Source organism: Anneissia japonica, unplaced genomic scaffold (assembly GCF_011630105.1).
Source record: "Anneissia japonica isolate Jap-2015-1 unplaced genomic scaffold, ASM1163010v1 scaffold1764_len714935_cov166, whole genome shotgun sequence".
Lineage (NCBI taxonomy): Eukaryota > Metazoa > Echinodermata > Crinoidea > Comatulida > Comatulidae > Anneissia > Anneissia japonica.
The window spans coordinates 658,230-676,185 of record NW_022757468.1 but is presented as its reverse complement, the minus strand read 5'-3'; the positions used below and the strand labels follow the sequence as shown (position 1 = coordinate 676,185).

The 17,956-nt window shown below is 34.5% G+C and overlaps 1 protein-coding gene across 4 annotated transcripts in view; it reads left to right on the top strand.

Annotated features, from left to right (window-relative positions):
* LOC117124750 (E3 ubiquitin-protein ligase RNF13-like) overlaps positions 1 to 17,174 on the top strand; it is a 32,348-nt gene extending 15,174 nt beyond the window's left edge. For 2 of the 4 annotated variants that reach the window (XM_033271065.1, XM_033271066.1), the window contains exons 4-10: positions 1,108 to 1,233; positions 1,996 to 2,083; positions 6,804 to 6,885; positions 9,675 to 9,783; positions 11,279 to 11,372; positions 12,455 to 12,535; positions 14,517 to 17,174. In XM_033271065.1, coding sequence (XP_033126956.1) covers positions 1,108 to 1,233; positions 1,996 to 2,083; positions 6,804 to 6,885; positions 9,675 to 9,783; positions 11,279 to 11,372; positions 12,455 to 12,535; positions 14,517 to 14,926 — 990 coding nt within the window. In that variant the 3' untranslated portion in view covers positions 14,927 to 17,174. Of the gene's footprint in view, positions 1 to 1,107; positions 1,234 to 1,995; positions 2,084 to 6,803; positions 6,886 to 9,030; positions 9,134 to 9,674; positions 9,784 to 11,278; positions 11,373 to 12,454; positions 12,536 to 14,516 lie in introns of all 4 variants that reach the window. The other 2 variants (XR_004448014.1, XM_033271067.1) reach the window with 2 other exon arrangements.
* Positions 17,175 to 17,956: the final 782 nt, after the last annotated feature.

Sequence of the window (17,956 nt, the reverse complement as noted above, 5' to 3'; positions counted from 1 at the left end):
GTATCTGCTTTGATATACTGGTACGGTAAAGCTATCCATGATGTGTGGGTATATCACGGAAATAGACTGAGCTTTGACTCTCTACTTTAAAAAGAACTCTAATACACCTAAAATAGTATGCACAGTTCTAGATGTATCTCATTGTAATGTTGGCAATAAATACTTCCTTTTCCAACTTGATTCTATCATATAAAATGTTAAAAGGGTATTTTATAGCTATATAGCTCTGTTATCAGTACAGTCAATTCAATTCAATTCAAAAGTACATTATAATACCAAATTATACAAATGAATAAAATCAAATACATTGTAGGTATAGTAACTAAAGCTTGTTTCTGTAATCTCTCTTTAGTAAAATACTTTGAGTAAAATAGAAACATTCATAAACACAGATCTCCAATTAATATTGAGGCAAAAATAAGTAAATTGTCAACATTAAAAATTATTTAAAAAAAATTAATTTATTCCGTATAAAACACTCTAAATGCAATAAAAGTTGAAAATTTCTTGAGTTTACATAAAAATAAGCCTACAAACAGAAAACAGACACGAATCAAGCAAAAAAACAATACAACCAAAAGTATAATCCTGTATCATTCTGCTGTGACCTTTACAGTAGGCCTACTGCGAATCCGCTCTACAAAATTGGGAAATGAGATATATAAAATAAAATTTAATTGTGAGACTTTCAGAATCAGAATCTAAGCCCGATCTAAAAGTAATTTTGTACTGAAGTCCTAAACAGAACATGAAAAGTGTTCCGGAAATTAAATTAAATTAAATTCAAATTAAATAAGCACATTTGATCTTGTTGTAAATATATCGTGCGGATGCTTAAAAGCTGGGCACTCACCCCGCCCGACAGTCGCCGGCCGATGCGATTCTATGGAGAACGCAGCTGCACTACGTGCGTGCAACAGATCGTTTTTAATGACGATCCGTTCCAAAAATTGGCAGACGTCGTCAGGTCGTCTAGCGCTCACGGGTAGCGGGGTTAGATTCGTCGTACAGTGCAGTGAGAGCACGGCTTTAGATCTCAAGCAAATATTTTGTTATTTACTTCGGTGCGAATGTTATCTAATCTGTGATGTATTTTTATTATTACAGGGAGTGATAGTGAACGTGGAACCAATTGATGCGTGTACGGAAGTTAAACCAATCCCAAACAACAATCAAACAACCTTACCCTACATTGCATTAATCAGGCGTAATGGTTGCGATTTTGATGTCAAGGTAAGCTGGTGAAAGAAGTGTTTACTGTTTCACTCTTCTAATGAAATGGGTAATGACAAGTACTCCTGATGGAAAGGGTTAAGGAACACTACTTACTGATGATGAAATATGTTAAGAAGTGACAACACGAAAGATCCCCTGGCAAGGGCTTCACGGTCCCCACCATGGATGAGGAAATTTTAAGAATGGGATATCTAGACGCCTGGAAGAAGCCTTTCAGGTCGTAAATATATTTTTCTAAAGCAGTGTTCCCTGATGAAATATTTTACTTCTCTGAAGGGTGGGTGGAGTTTCAGGGCTCTCTGACATGGGTCCTGTGCCCCTGTGGATTTCCCGCAAGTGCTGCCAATGTTGTCGTATATATCAACTGATGGAGTGCAATTCCCATCCTTATAGAAAATGTCAAAGTACCGTAGACTTTCTACTGATCACTGATAATGGAATGGGATCAAGGCAAATTTGCCTTCTTGGTGGAGTGGTTATTAGGAAATTCCCCTACTGATAGTACTTGCACACTCCATCATATGAGTCTAGTGTTTGGCACTTTTTGCTTGATTCCTCTTAAGTTTTTGTGATTGTAAACTTTTCTTTAATAGTTTAAAACATTTGGCATCTACTGTAGTGTTTCCCACTTTTGAAACCTACATAAATAATATTTGCAGTTGATTATCATTTACTGATTTTTTAAAATAATATTATGCATGATGAAAATAAGATTAATTAAAAATTGATAACTAATTCACAATGGGACATTTTGCGCAGGTATTGAATGCTCAAACAAAGCACTATATAGCTGCTATTGTTTACAACGTTGATTCAAACGCTGTCCTGCCAATGAGCGCTGGTAAACGTGAGTAAATTTTTATTTGATTGTTCTTTTTTTCATGGAGCTTGCATGTTGCATCTACAGCCTCCTTTTTCAAGTCAAATTTCATTACCCTCATCTCATTCTCATTTAAAAAAGTTTTTAAGGTTTACAGTATACATCTAATAATAACAGTTTATTTTCTGTTCTGTCCATTTAAAAAGAATCTATAAACGTCCCCAACAGTGGTCCACACCACATTAGCCCAACTATGGTTAGACCAAACTTTTAGAGTGGATGCCTGGAAATGCCACTCGGACAAAATGATGCCACCACTGATGGGGCCAGGGTTCCCTGAGGAGCCTTCTATCCCGCTGCCACCACCATCAGTGCTTTACACATTTGATATTGATTCTGAGAAAACTGAAACAAAGCAAAGCAAAACAATCACTCTGTTAATTCTAGTTGGTTTAGATCTTGCCCTAAATGATTAACTGTATACATTACCCTTTGCCACCCTAACTTTATGTGTTATGTATAGATTCTCGGCCAACATACATAGAGAGTTGCTATGTTTATACGAAAAGTTATTATTGTGAGGTGTTTTTTCCCTATGACAAACCTACAATGTTAAACAATAGATTTATCTGGCAAACTTGAATTTATAGCCAAACTATTATAATTTTTTTCAATGGCTTGCATCCAAGGTAAAACATGCTTCATAAATGTTTATATCCCAGTGCCTTTAATATAGTGCATTATCATAATATATAGTGTGTTGTAACATACACTGCATTCTCACAGTTATTACTATACAGTACAAATCAAGAACATTATTTCATGTATTTTCATGTAACTACAGAACTTGCACTTTACTCTTACTGACAACAGTATGCTTGGGTTATCAATTACAGTAAAACATCCATCTTACTTATCCCTTGGTACCAAGGGGTATTCGTAAATTGAAAAATTTGTAAACTAGATCGGTTGTCAGTTTCCAATACCTAGGCCTAGCTATCCCTGCCATTGAGCACTGATAAACTGATGGCGGCCAGGCCTAGCACGAACCGACAGTGCAGCAGTGTGGTCTACCGCGCTAGAGCCCAGCTGAATTCACCTTCGATAAAAACCAAATTATTTTAATCGTTGGCATTGTTCCACTTCACAAAATGTTATTTTGGTGAGTGGTTAGCAGGGGCGCCGCAAGCTATAGCCATAATATAGGCGCTTGTTTCGAACGGCACACTCGCCTATGGTTCTGGTGGTAGAACAAGTCTTCTCGGATAAGGACTATAAATTGTAGGCCCAGTGTATACAATGGCTCGTGTGCACTATAAAGAAACCAATACATCCTTCAAGACAAGTAGGGAGATACCCCGGTGTACTGGAGCATACAGCCCCTGTGGTGGACGACGAGAGTTGCTGGTACCGGTTTACCGGGTAGCACAGACACGAAGGGACCCTTAGGGGCGAAGAATGTCATTGATCGAGTTCCTAGTCCACATATCAAGCGCCCTGAGAATCTTACATTAGATGGACATGTGCGCTATATAAAAGTACACTATTATTATTATTATTTATCATTATTATTTTAACTCTTATTCAAACATCTGTATGTTTTATGGACCTTTCTATCGTGTTCTTTCTAGTTGTTAGATCGCCGAATTGTGGTGAAACATGCGTTTCGTGACCATATCTAGTATTCACGATGTCAATAATTTGCTGACCCCAGCACTCTCATTCGTAATATCTTACTCAGTGCACTCAGTCCGACGACACTTGCATTGATAGTTCGTTCTGGTTAGGTTTATTACATTAATATAGTGATTATTATACCAGAAATGGAAAAAAATATGGAACTACAGTATTAATAAATAAATACAACAAACTTTATTTTATTAAGAAAAATGTACATACGGTAAGCACTTAAAACGTGCGCAATTGGACTTTTTATGGTAATAATTGGTCGACGATGACTTTATCGGGGCAAAGACCATCCTTAAAATAGACTATTCCTAATATCGACATTCGTAAAATGGACGTTTTACTGTAATACCTTAGAATGACAAACTATGAAATCAATTTCTTATTTTACCCTTATTACAACAATTGTCACCCTTTAATCATTTACTTTAACAATGATTATTGGATTGGATGTGAAAGTGAAACAGAATGTGCATATATAATTGGGCAACGAAATTACTTACAATGAATATGATTATTATCTATCATAAAAATATGTTTACACTTTCATTTTCAATTTTACATACAGATACTGTATTAAATTATATAAACATATTACAAGTGCATTCAAATGCATATAAAGTATCATTATATAATAATAATAAAGCAATGTAAAAAAACTATATAAAAAGTGTATTAACACTTATAATTTCATTCATGTTTTATTTAAAAAATTGTACAATTATTTAATAAAGTAAAATTATTCACTAGCAATTAAATTAACAGTTTAAATTCTCTATAAGCTCTTATCTGTGTTACATTAAACCTTATTATTATTAACAAATTCAAGAAAATTATTTGAAATTCCCATGTAAAACAAACATGTGATTCAATACCAACATTAATTAATTTTCGATTGTTGGTTATAATCTAATGATGACCAGCTAATGTTTCAGTAAATTGACCAGCATGCCAGCAACTCTTTCCATTCACCTCTGTCAATGGTATCGTCTTATTTATAAAGTATTTTGTGTCTTTTGTTCTGGTGTTATGAGTGTACACACTCTGAGATGTGTATAAGAGACAGGAGTGATAGTGAACGTGGAACCAATTGATGCGTGTACGGAAGTTAAACCAATCCCAAACAACAATCAAACAACCTTACCCTACATTGCATTAATCAGGCGTAATGGTTGCGATTTTGATGTCAAGGTAAGCTGGTGAAAGAAGTGTTTACTGTTTCACTCTTCTAATGAAATGGGTAATGACAAGTATAAATGGTACATGCTTTATTCTTGCACAGTGTACATCCACTGTGTCATATGATATACTGTTTTGGTGACTATTCCAAAACAAGATAAGAAAGTCTGTTGCTAAGTGAGAATGGCAAACCTTGAATGCATAGTTGGAAGATAGAAGTTCACTGTCTGTAATCTAGAATTACAATCACCACAAACTTGTGGCCTGCATAGAGTATCTTGGTCTATGCTTTAACACAGGCCTATTCTACAAACAGGGGCAGTTAATACATATAGCAAAATCTGACTTAACACCGTGTATATTTTTTAGTTTGTTACTTATTATTTATTATTAAAGTTGTTTTTTTTAATTATTTATTCATTCATTAATTTCTTTTTCCTCCATTTGTTCTTGAATAGCAATTTCAAGATAATGGCTGTTGTTTTAAATTATGATGTATCCACTATATAATATAATATAATACAATATAATATAAGAATATCATGAGATATAATATGCCAACTAGATCTTCTAGTCAATGGCTGCCAATAGCTGATCTATTTTCAGTGGCTAAATTTATTATTATTAATATAATACTATTTTAATACAAAATGAAAATTACTGTAGATAACTTAATGCTTTTTATAAGTCAATCGTGACATCATCATTGCAACTCCCAATGTTATTAGATATTACGCACCGCGATGAAAATTGAATTGGGATAATTGAAAATTACTTTCATAAAACAAGGTTAATTACAACCCAAAGAAAGCTACTTCAAATTCTTATTAACTATGAACATTTAAGGATTTCCTTGAATCAATTAACCCTAATAAACTAAACAAACTGAACGTTTAATAGGAATATTGTAGACCTGTTAATTAAGACTCAAGGAACGAAATTAGATGTAGGCCTACAGTCAGGCAGGTGGTTGCTGAGGCCTACTAGTACTAGGCCATAGCCTAGTGTAGTTATGAAATCATCACATGGTTTTTACCTGCCTGCACTGACCAAAAAGTCAGTGACTGTACTCTCTTTCGAATGCTTTAAGAAATGTTTTTCTTTGACGAATGTATCAAAAAAGCATTACAAACAAGTTTTTCTGACACAGTACAGTCAGTGACTTTCTGATCGGTGCAGGTTGGTAAAAATTACAATACTGTAGTTATTCATCGTATCCGTACTGTACTGCTGATGTGTAGTTAACGCATACTGCAGGAGCCCCAATCAGCGTACGCACAGCTAAATATTATATACGCACACAGTATACTGATCATATCATTATAGCAACCGTTGACTGCTACAACAGTTGGATATCAAAACTAACATTAACACAGCGATTGACTTCTAAAGCAATTGGTAGTGCATGCATTGTACACTAGCAGAAAATTATTATACTTAGGTTAGATTTAATGCATTCAAAAATTTCTTTCGGGCCTTGCAGGCCCTCAGAAAATTCTTTTCAAGCATTAAATCAAACCTTCGTATAATAATTTCCTGTAGTGTACTATGCGGAGCTCTACTATTTGCTTAATAGTAATGAGTTTGAGTGTAATTAAATATTGGTTATTATAACTAAAGATAAATTCTGGACCTTAACTCTCGAATTAAACCCAGACAAACTATGGGTCCCATAGGCAAAAGCCAAGCCTCCCCCCCCCCTCTCCATGCAACAAAGTAAATAGCTTTAGGGACATAATTTCAATTTATGCTAGTCCCGAATTTGACACTACTGTAACACAAATGTGAGATTATGAGGCAGAACATTTCATCCTACAGCAAAATAATTATTTGTAAAATTTTTTAATACTGTTAACATTTTTTTAATTATTTCATTCTACAGATGGAAATGAAGTATCTATATCATCCGTGTTTGTTGGTGAAGATAGTGGTCTTCTCCTAGCGAAAAATAATTATACAACAGGGTAAGCTGGTTTGCGCCATTAATAAGTTGGGATTATTTAGTTTTTTCATAATGCTGTAGACCTATTAGTTATGTTTGAAATTTCAAATAACGGCAAATATTAACAGATGATCTTCGATAAATTTCACCTGATAACCTCTGGCAGATATCACTTTATCCTAAGATAATCTGATAGATCTTCAGATAATCTGGTACATATTCTTAAAATTATCTTTAGATAATTTTGCAGATATAATTACTCTTATGATCTTCAGATAACTTATATATTTTAATGATTTTTAGATCTTTTAGCAGATATTACTTGATAATTTCAGATAATCTGGCAGATAAAAATTAATTATCTTCAGATAATCTGGTAGATGTTTTTTTAATTTGGCAGATATAATTACTCTTATGATCTTCAGATATTTTAATGATTTTCAAATCTTTTACCAGATATACTTCATGATCCTCAAATAATTGGGTGCAGATATATGAAAATTCTCAGATAATCCAGCAGATATCATTTCATGATATTCCAATAATTCTGCTGATAAACTTTATAATGTTAAAAATTAAATATGGCAAAGACAAGCCAAACCAGTCACTCGTCGCAAATCGTGTTTCAGAGATAATGGCCAAAACATGCTGAAATGTCAACATTTTTGAAATCTATTTTTTTGCACGAAATTAACTTTTATATCTATACATCATGATGCTGTAATTTTCACAATTTTCAATGTTTAAACAACAATTTTTAACAATTTGGTGATGGTTTCTGCCTGAGAAATGCCCAAAATCATAAACTTTGAAGGTTGATTTCTCAAATATTGTTCTTTAAACAGCTGTATGTTTAAATGCTTCTAACTTCATAACAAAATGTCAGATTTAAATGATTCTTTTACCATTTTATAGCTCTCATTTTACTGTTTAACCCAGTATTAATAACTAAAAAAATTTTGTGACGAATGACTGGTTTGGCTTGTCTTTGCCACAAATAATCTGGTTGATAGTACTGTATGATGAAGTGTTAATATATTTTAATAATCTTGCATCAAATTATATATCCATTCATGCAAATTCTGATAATTTTACAGTACCAGTTGTAATTATCTTATCTTGTTATCTTATCTTGTAATTACCTTTTCTTTTCATCCATTTTTGGGACATTATACATTGTTTACACTGGGATAATCTATAAAAGCAAAGTATCACTACTCTTATTGAGAAGCAGCTGAGCTGAATGTGTTCATGTACAGAGAGCAGCTCAGCTGAATCTGTGAATTTATGGCTTTGATGTCTATGATACCATGCTTTCTGCTGAGGCCAATCACTGGGTAGTGCATGATTAATATGACACTGGAAAATGGAAAATACAATTTGATTTAAATCCCATTTATCCGAAAGTAATGTTTTCAAGTTTTAAGCTCAAGAATGAAGTGTATGATTTCATGTTACTTTAGATTATTGTAAATGCCTCTTTAAAAAAGAATGCACTTTCTAATGACATTCTTTTTTTTTTCCTTTTCTGTGTCTGCCTTATAGCAAATGTATAGTTAGGGTATAAAATATAGACATGACTTATATGCATGTTACAAAGAGTTTGGAGTAGCACGTGCCCTAAAAAATTCGCCAAACCATTGATGGAGTACATACATGCACACTATTGCATGGCTCTCTAGCAAATGTAAAAAGGCAGCCTTTTCTGAGATGTTTTACTATTTCGATCTGACGATTCTTGGCTGAGAAGTGTTTGGCCTGTCCGAAAGCAGGCCTACCTCTCTTTGCTTCTGTCCCCAATGCTAGCTGCCACCAATTGTTAGATCCTAGATATCATACCCAGGGGCGGATCCAGAGATGTCCAAAAGGGGTGGGGGGAAAGGGAGGGCCAAAATTTGGGCCGATCGAGACAACAATGTCCTAGGTGTTCCGGGGGCATGCCCCGCGAAATTTTTGTGTTCTAGACGCCCGAAAATAACATTTGAGGCGTTGTGGGCTATCATTTTTTTCTTTTTCTTTCTTTTTTTCTTTTTTACCTCCCAAGAGGGGAGGCCGGGGCCGGGCTGCCCCCCCCCCCCTAAATCCGCTCCTGATACCCTGCTACCATGAATGTTGCTTTATAGCATCACATTCATTTGTCATTATGGCTTATTGCATTCTTCCACAGATCCACTGTTGTTATCTATGCACATTTTACCTTTCCTATGCATCTGTATTTACCATTCGTCACTATAGTCGGGTTCTGTGTTCTTTTAACCATTATTTTCATGGTAAGTTTTACGTTTAAAAAATGACAGTCAGAGATGAAGTACAAGTTCCATGGAATGATGGGAGGTCAGCTAACATGTGATATCGATCTTATGAATCATTTGCTGTTTATGTAATGGTCATGTGTTTAATATAGTACAAGTATGGAAAAATGCATGCAGGTATGGTTCACTACACAAACATGCTAAGCTGCATCATTTTCCGTCTACATATGCCCATTAGTAACCGACAGCATGGCTGTAAAAGCAGCAAGACAACATGGCCGAAAAGTGATCAAGGAAACCTGACCGAAATACATGAATGAAACTGAAAATAACTGAAAAAATAAAGGAACACATGGCTGTAAAACATGAAGGATACATTTTTAAATTAAACAAATGGAAACTAATAAAACTTAAAAATCAGGATTATTTAAGATCTCAATGTTCATATTTTAGGATTGACCTCCCTAAGTTACTGAAATTTGTGTGCCTCATCACTGTTATATGATTGAAAAATATGCTAACCATGTTTGTTTTCTTTTACTTTTTTTTATTTTGCCAGGAGTACTGTCACTATGTATCCATATATATCTTATCCTTCTCCCCTCTACTATTTCGTACCCTTCCTAGCTGTGTGTGGTATTTGTTTTTTATTCCTGATAATTTACATTGTGAGTATAATTCAATTTCTGGTTAATGATTTGGTTTTGATTTTCATTTTATTCACAAAATTACATTAAAATTTCTAACTCGTAAATTAATATAAAATTATGATATGCATTAAATAGCTTTTGATTCAATTTTTAACCTGGGACTTAATTTGCTGGAAAAACAAAAACGGGTATGCATATATTTGGTTATTATTAAAGATAATCTCAATTTGTATACTCACAAATGATGAACAATGGACAGACGGTGGCTTTGAAGGATATTATCCTTACGTTATTATAATTAGGCAAAAAATTATAGCACAACTCGGTGACATTTGAATTTTAGTAATGTATAGTTTTAGTCTTGTTGGTTGATAAACCACAGGACTAATAAAAGCCATGTTTGAAAGCCATTTTGTTTGGGACTTTAGTTACAATATCCAATTGGAGTGTAAATTATACAATTATAGTGTAAGTACATGATGATGATAAGTGTTGTAAATTTGAAGTAAGGTAACCAAAAAAAAATCCAAATGCCAACTTCATGTCAATGGCTACCAGATGTCTCTATGAAGACGATTACTTGACCTAATACCAGTAACTTAGTATGTACTGTACAAGTTCGGGGGTCACCCAAAGATACTAGTAGCACCCACAGTGCAGCGCCACCAAGGAAGCAGTACGCCGCAATACTATTGCCTGCTTTTTTCAAGGGAATAAGAATCATTATGATCATAGTGATTAAGTTGAAACTAATTTACTAATTTTATTTAAATAAATGTGTAGGCCCAAATAGTTGCTGGTCCAAAATATTCATTCAGATGTTCACAGAATACAGCTTTAGCTGTGTGCTTGTGTGAGAGCATGTGTGTGAAGGTACTAAACAAATTTTACTATCACTTAAACCGGGTACTTACTGCATGGTACGACAAATCCAACTCGGCTCCCTGTGAGCAATAGATGATGCGATGCAGTCTGCTGATTGTCAGCCATGGCAGTCTGAGCTGATCGTCATGAATAACAATCCGTTGCACTTGTCGTGGCATTGTGTTCTTCATAGAATCGTTTCGGACGACAACTGTCTGACGCAGTCAGTGCCCGGTTTTATGTGACTAAGAGACAAGAGTTGTGATGACGCAAGATTTTGCTTTGTGGTTTTATTGGGTAGAAAACAAACTCTTTTTAACCTGTTCACCACACCCTCTGGATGTTACTGTTAAAACTTTGGCACAAACAACAGGGATTACGTCAAATCTACATACTAGTCATTTTAACTAATGGATGAAATCTTTACAATATTTATTATTTTAACACATTATATTGGTTATCTATTGGTTACTATTAATTTTAGCTAAATGCATTAGGTTGGTTTATCTACATTACTAAACCATTTTAACTAAATGTGCATAATTTTGGAATGTCTTTTCAATTGGATACAAAATGGTAAATCACTTTTAGAAACCCAGTCAGCTTTAATCACATTCATATAATTAAGCATTTCTGATTTCCTATCCAGATTGCAAAATTTTTACGTGACCGTCGGAAGTTGAGACGATCTCGTCTGTCAAGGGAGCATTTGAAGAAACTGCCAATTAGAAAATTCAGAAAAGGTATTTCATTGAGCATGTAGGACCTAGAATACAGTACTGTATTTACATTTTGACAGGTGTATATTGAAAAATGCAGGCTTAAATGCATCAGAAATTTTTAAAATCACATTACGATGGATTGCAATCAGATTTTTTGATGGTTTTTGTGATTGTAAATGATATATTACATCTTAAAAAATGAGTTTTTGGATGTCAATTGTGTAATGCCATTTGTAACTGGCTCTGGCAAATAACATTACACAAATGATATCCAAAAACTCATTTTCTATGTGTAAAATAAATAATAAGTTTTTGAATATCACTGTCTTCTGTACGCCTTTAGACCGATCCATTTACCATGATTATTATCCCTCATCAGACGCCATAGCTGGGGACCTCTAGTTGGGGATTCTTACGTATCTTCTGCTACAAAAGTATATATTGGAATGATAGGACATAACTTTTGTTTTTGCATCGTAATCTACTCTAAATGTTTTGCACAACTGAACATGGACATGAAATACACTCGGGGGACCCCAAGAAGGTCCCAAGCAATGGTGGTGCCAATAGAGAGTGCCCTTTTCCAATTGGATTTGTCTGTAGGCCACCATGTCAGCTGACATGCAATATGTTATACAATAAGTAATGTGTATGCCAGTACAGGATGTATTCTGTACGTTCCATTCAATGAAGTGTTGCCACGGTGAACAAAACATTACTTTTCACCAAAAAATAATTTTTCCATCACATTGGAAAAAGTAAATGAGAAACATTCGCAATATGTGTTTTTACAACACCTACTTTATAAAGTCTAAAATGTTTGTAATTTTTATGTGGATGTGTATTATTATTAGCAAGTTTGTCTGCCTTTGTGGGATCAAAACGTCGATGTTAAGTAGGCCTAGGCTATGCTCTCATTTTCTTCACTTTGTCAAAGAAAGAAATTGCATGGCCAGATAAATTAGCGAATGAGACAAGATATTAAATGTGACATAAGCTATGCGATTTTAAAAATAATTTGAACCATTATTAAATTATTTCCATGTTACCTATAAACAACCAATCAAATGACTATAATTTAACTATGTTTTTTTTGTTACTAGGAGACAATTATGATGTGTGCGCTATTTGTCTGGATGAATATGAAGAGGGTGCTAAGCTCAGAATTTTACCTTGTAACCATGGTAGGCCAATCATGCATTCAATAATTTAGCGGTTGCGTTTCAGTCTCTCAATCTTCAGGTCGGAGGTTTGAGCCTTCACTGTGTATTTCGCTTATGTCCTTGGGCAATGCACTTTACCTAAGTTTGCCTCTCTCCACCCTGGGGTATAAATGGGTAACTGGTAGGATGATGTGGCACTGAATGTTTAGTCCATATAGGCAATAAATTGCATTCACGACACCAAGGAGGGGAGGAGGGCGCACTTTGTGCTGGTTTGATTATGGATCCAAGGACCAGGAATAGTAATAACATCAACAGCGCCTTGAATCACTTGGCAAGGCGTGGTATAAATCCCTATATTATTATTATTATTATTATATTATTATTATTGTTAACAATAATTTACACAACAACAACAAGTAAAAGTTTATAATAGAAATCAGTGATTATGCTCTATTCATAAATTCTCATATTGAGGCTTTTGCCTAAAGGTATATACCACCAGGATTTAGTTGAAGAGGGTGGGGTGCAATACAGTGAACCCTCCAATTCGAGACCACTGTAATTCCGAGACCCCTGTAATTCGAGACCATTTTTCCAAAGACCTAAATAATAATCTTCAACCTTTTAACACAAAAAAACGCCATCTAATTAGAGACCAACCCCCGAGACCACTTCAAATTTCAGGTCCCAAATGTGGCCTCGAATTGGAGGGTGAACTGTATTAGAAAAATGTCTAAAAAATGAAAGGGTTTCACATTATTTTTTCCCGCTGTATATGGGAACTCAGAATTGTTAATTTGTATAATGTAGTCATCAGTGGCATCCTTTTGTTATTGGAGTTTTGTACTACTTGATACTCCTGAGTATCATACAAATTCAACATATCATAAAATAAACATTGATTTCTAATTTTAAAGAGAAGGTAGGCCTAGTAAGATCATGTTATAAGAGTTACAGCACCCATTAAACATAAAATAGGTAACTAAACCTAACCTACATTTGTCACACTAATAATTTTTTTATAAAATGATTCTGAAGTAACTGGTCTTATTCATTCTTCATTTGTATCCTGTCACAAAATATGCAAAGTTTTGTAAACACTGAATAATAAAACGAAGGGTAAGGTTCATCAAAGGTAGTTTGGTAGACCAACTAGCAGGATGCGGTTGTAACAAGAGTAATTTCTAATTCTTTATTTAAACTAAATGAGTCTTGTTTATATGATGTTTTATTGACTTCAATTTGCTGGTATTGTATCATGTTGGCATTGAGGTCATGGTACAATTTATAGTACTGTACAAAAATCTATTTTTCTGTGCCTAGTCTTCTAACCAAGGTGTAGATCTAGTCCCTGAATCTAATGAGAACATAACCATACAGGTCTCCATCTAATGAAAGACCCTTCCAATTAAAGACCACTTTTCTGTGGTCCCAAATTAACAAATGCCTTTTACCTTTATTATTTTAATTTTGGAGACCAAAGCTGCCAAATACCTTAGAAACCCTTGGTCCCAGATAGCCTTTTGAATGGATGGAGACCTGTAGTTTCTATTTTTCAATTATGCTACACTCCATGGTCTGCTAAATATCATGCTATTTTATTTTTATTTTACTACAGCCTAGACTACTATATCAAATTTTATGACAAAAACATGTGACACTTTATGAGCATATAACAGTTTTATATCAAAGAAGATTTGGATAAAGTTTAAGCTTGACTGTATTGGAGTTTTTTTAAATAAAGCCCTTCATAATTGAGGCATAGGGTTAACATTTCAAGGGCAGTGCAGATCATTCTTTCTGCCAAAATCCAAAATGATGTCTGGCAGTGGATACTTTTATGAAAATGAAAATAAAAGACTGTTCAAAAGAGAAGTATTTGGATCCAAAGTTGGGACACAAAAATATGAGACAAAAAGTCGTGTTGATACACTTGCTGAATAGTTAAAAATATAATCTTGAAATTACATAAACATTTTATATTCTATTATTGTTGCAGCTTTTCATTGCCCATGCATTGACCCATGGCTGACCAATAACAAACGCACATGTCCTGTCTGCAAACGTAAGGTTCTTCCTAATGATGTTGAAGACGATTCATCCGATAGTGATGACAGCGAGATTTCGAGCGAGAACACACCACTTTTATTTGGTAACCGTGGTAGTAATTACGGAAGACAACCCCCCAGTGACAATGACCCATTGGAGGGTACTTCATCTCATTATTCAGCCGCTGAGGATGAAGAAGGCACGGCAGGTACATCAATTTCAGACAGCACACTCACAATCTCACTAGAGGTAGAGTCTGATGAAGACTCTACGAATAGCTATGAGATGCAAAAGAAACCAGAAACTGCAGACACTGAAGAAAATGAAGGTAATGCAGAAGGAGAAGGTCGAAGTTCATAAGGTAGAGGGTTAAAGCCATCATTTTAGGAAAACTCTTTTGTAAAAAACAAAATCTTAAATTTTTGTAATTATGGCAATCTTGTATCAGTCAATTTAAGATTGTAATTATGGCAATCTTGTATCAGTCAATTTAAGATCATCATCATTAATTTTAATATTATTAAGAATGACTGATGTGTAATATATGACACCACACTTATTAAATCTTGCTTGATGTGCATGATGAAATGTGAAGAAATGTATTCAGTGTACACCACACGTTTTACACGAATTGTCTTAGCTTAGTGCCTTAGTATTATCACATGTTCTTAAGATTTTAAGTGCATATATTCTTATGCTATAGTATAATTGCATAATTAGTTAGTTGTCAAAACATGGACAAATGGGATGATTGAAGAAGGGGTCCCATTACTCGGCCAACCAGACAATTAGTTGGCCTGGCCTAATTTTATCCTTTTGTGTTTAAAAAGTATGATGTGCCTGATATAACACTTTAAGGTTTGTAGTGAGGCTGTATTGGTGGATAACATGCTTACCTTCCAGTTTCATGGTGCTTAGTTGAAATCCTTCATAAAAAAAAACAGGATTGTTTTTCGTCAACTTAGAGATTCTCATGGTTTTATCATTTGACTATTCATAACTACGTATTGTGCATAAACAGTAGCTTTATATTAAACAGTTATTGATATAGGTTATAGGATGCTATTGGCAGCAGATCCATTCAATGGATGGAATACACAGAATGTTTACATGTTCAAGATGCATTTAATGATAGCAGTCAATGGCAATTCATATTTTATACTGGGCTGATATACATGGTGGTCATCACTGGTGCCTTTGTGTCCCTTGTGACTTCATTGAATTCGACTCAAATAGTTACAGTTTAGCGCATTATGTTGATTTCCACCCAGGATCTCTCCATTACTTGGAAGTGAGTAAGCAACTATGTAGAACAACGCGGTCTCCAACCTGGGGGTCCGCCAAGTCCAAAGGTCCAGCAAAATATTATTGGGGTTCGCTAGATTATTACACTAATAATTAGTCCACCAACTGTTTGATTGTGTACTTTTGTTGCAAATTAATTTCTATAATCTTACTGTGTATCTACATATTAATTATGCTAAAGATATTAAAAGTGGTTCAGCAGCTGTAGCACCATGAATATGACTGAAGTTGAGTAGTTCAAATCCATGCATTGGTGCAATCTTTGGAATTTTATGGTCATGCAGTGTAATGCTGAGGTGTTATGTTTACAGCATTAATGCTGAAGGGGTTTTGAAGATGGTTTATTTGTGAAAGCCCCTTGCCTATGAGTTGAACTGCATACAGTATGTTTTAGATTACGTCGTATTGTATTAACATAAGCTGCATGAGGCATGTAATCTTTTTTTAAATTTTTGCATCTTGAATACCAATGGTCATTTAATTTAAACATTGATTTTGCATCATAACTAATTATGTTGTAGTAATAGTGAAAATATTCATTGCAAATGACAAAGTGATACTGCAATAATACTTAACAATATGTTGTATATCTTAAAATGTATATTAACTATATTCTGGCCTTCAGAAATATTTCAAATATCTACATTAAAACTTGTATAAATTCAACACTTATAGCTCAAGATTTGAATTTTTATAGAAGAGGGAAGTAATTTTGGCTGAGGGTTTCTACCTTGAGGTCAAGGTTCACCCTGTGTAAATAGTGCATTTTGCTTGTAACCTCTTGACCTGTGAGACGACCCTAAATACATTGGCGCCTCGTACAGTTTAATGTGGGAGGGGTTTGACCCCTTGTGCATTTTGTTGTGTCATTTGGTGGGCAAGGCACTTAACGTAAGCTCTGTCCAGATTATCACATTTTCTTGACGAAAAACTGTTGTATGCCATATATAGTCATGATGTGCCTATATATGGTCATGATGTGATGTCATCATGACCATATTTAGGCATGTCACATGTTTGTGTCAAATACAATTGTTTGGTCTGAACAGGGCTTTTTGTTTGTCTGTCTCCACACACAGGATTGAAAATGGGTGCCTGATAGGATGTGGCACTCATGGTTGTACCACAACCCAGAGTACTCCCTTAGAGAGCAGATAAAATTGTCCTTCATGCTGCATTACCGATGGATCCACTGACCAGAGATAATAATAGGCCTTGTTTCGCATAGCCTCGTCTGCCAGTGATCTAATGGTTCTTTTAAAAATAAAAATAGAGTTTTTTGTGCTCATTACTAGCCACAATATTATAGAATATATTTAGTAGTCCTCTGTATTCTTCAGGTGTTAATGATTTGAGTCTTCTATCTTTTCATTTTGTTTTCATGACTTTATCCTCATAATTAAATTAGCGAATAAGCTTCTGTAGACTAAGAACCATTGACATTAGAAAGATAGTATATAAATCTCTCTTATGTTTCTCTCTATATTATTTTTATAGTTGAGCAGCAGTGAACAAGTGATTGGTCTGTACGTGTTTGAAACATCCAACCTTTCAGATCCTGGATCAATATTGTTCACTGTTTAACCAATATGATTGTAATTTTTAACATGTATATAAAGTATTAAATGTACTTTATTTTCGATAAAAAATTATTTTATATCTATATATATATATTGAATAAGACATAATATAATGGTTGATTTGATTTTACACAAAAGTTATGTACATATACATAAAGATGTATCATTGTGTTGTGAAATGATGCACGTTGTTCCATAACAAATATAGTTATGAAGGCAATGACAATGATAAAAACAAACAGTGGCGGATCTAGAGAGGGTGAATAGGGTGGCTAGCCACCACCCTTTGGTTACCGTGAAAAAAATGGTCACTCTTCTTGAGTGTGCTACTCGTGTACCATGTTACATGTAGTAGGGTACTGTGTTAAATTATACACTTTCTATTGGCTTAACTTCGTTTCAGATGCCATCTAAGGGCGTCTAGCCATCTACTAATTTAAAAGAAAATCTCAAATGAGAGTTGACCCCCCTCACAAAAAACAGGCCCCCCTCCCCCACTCACATT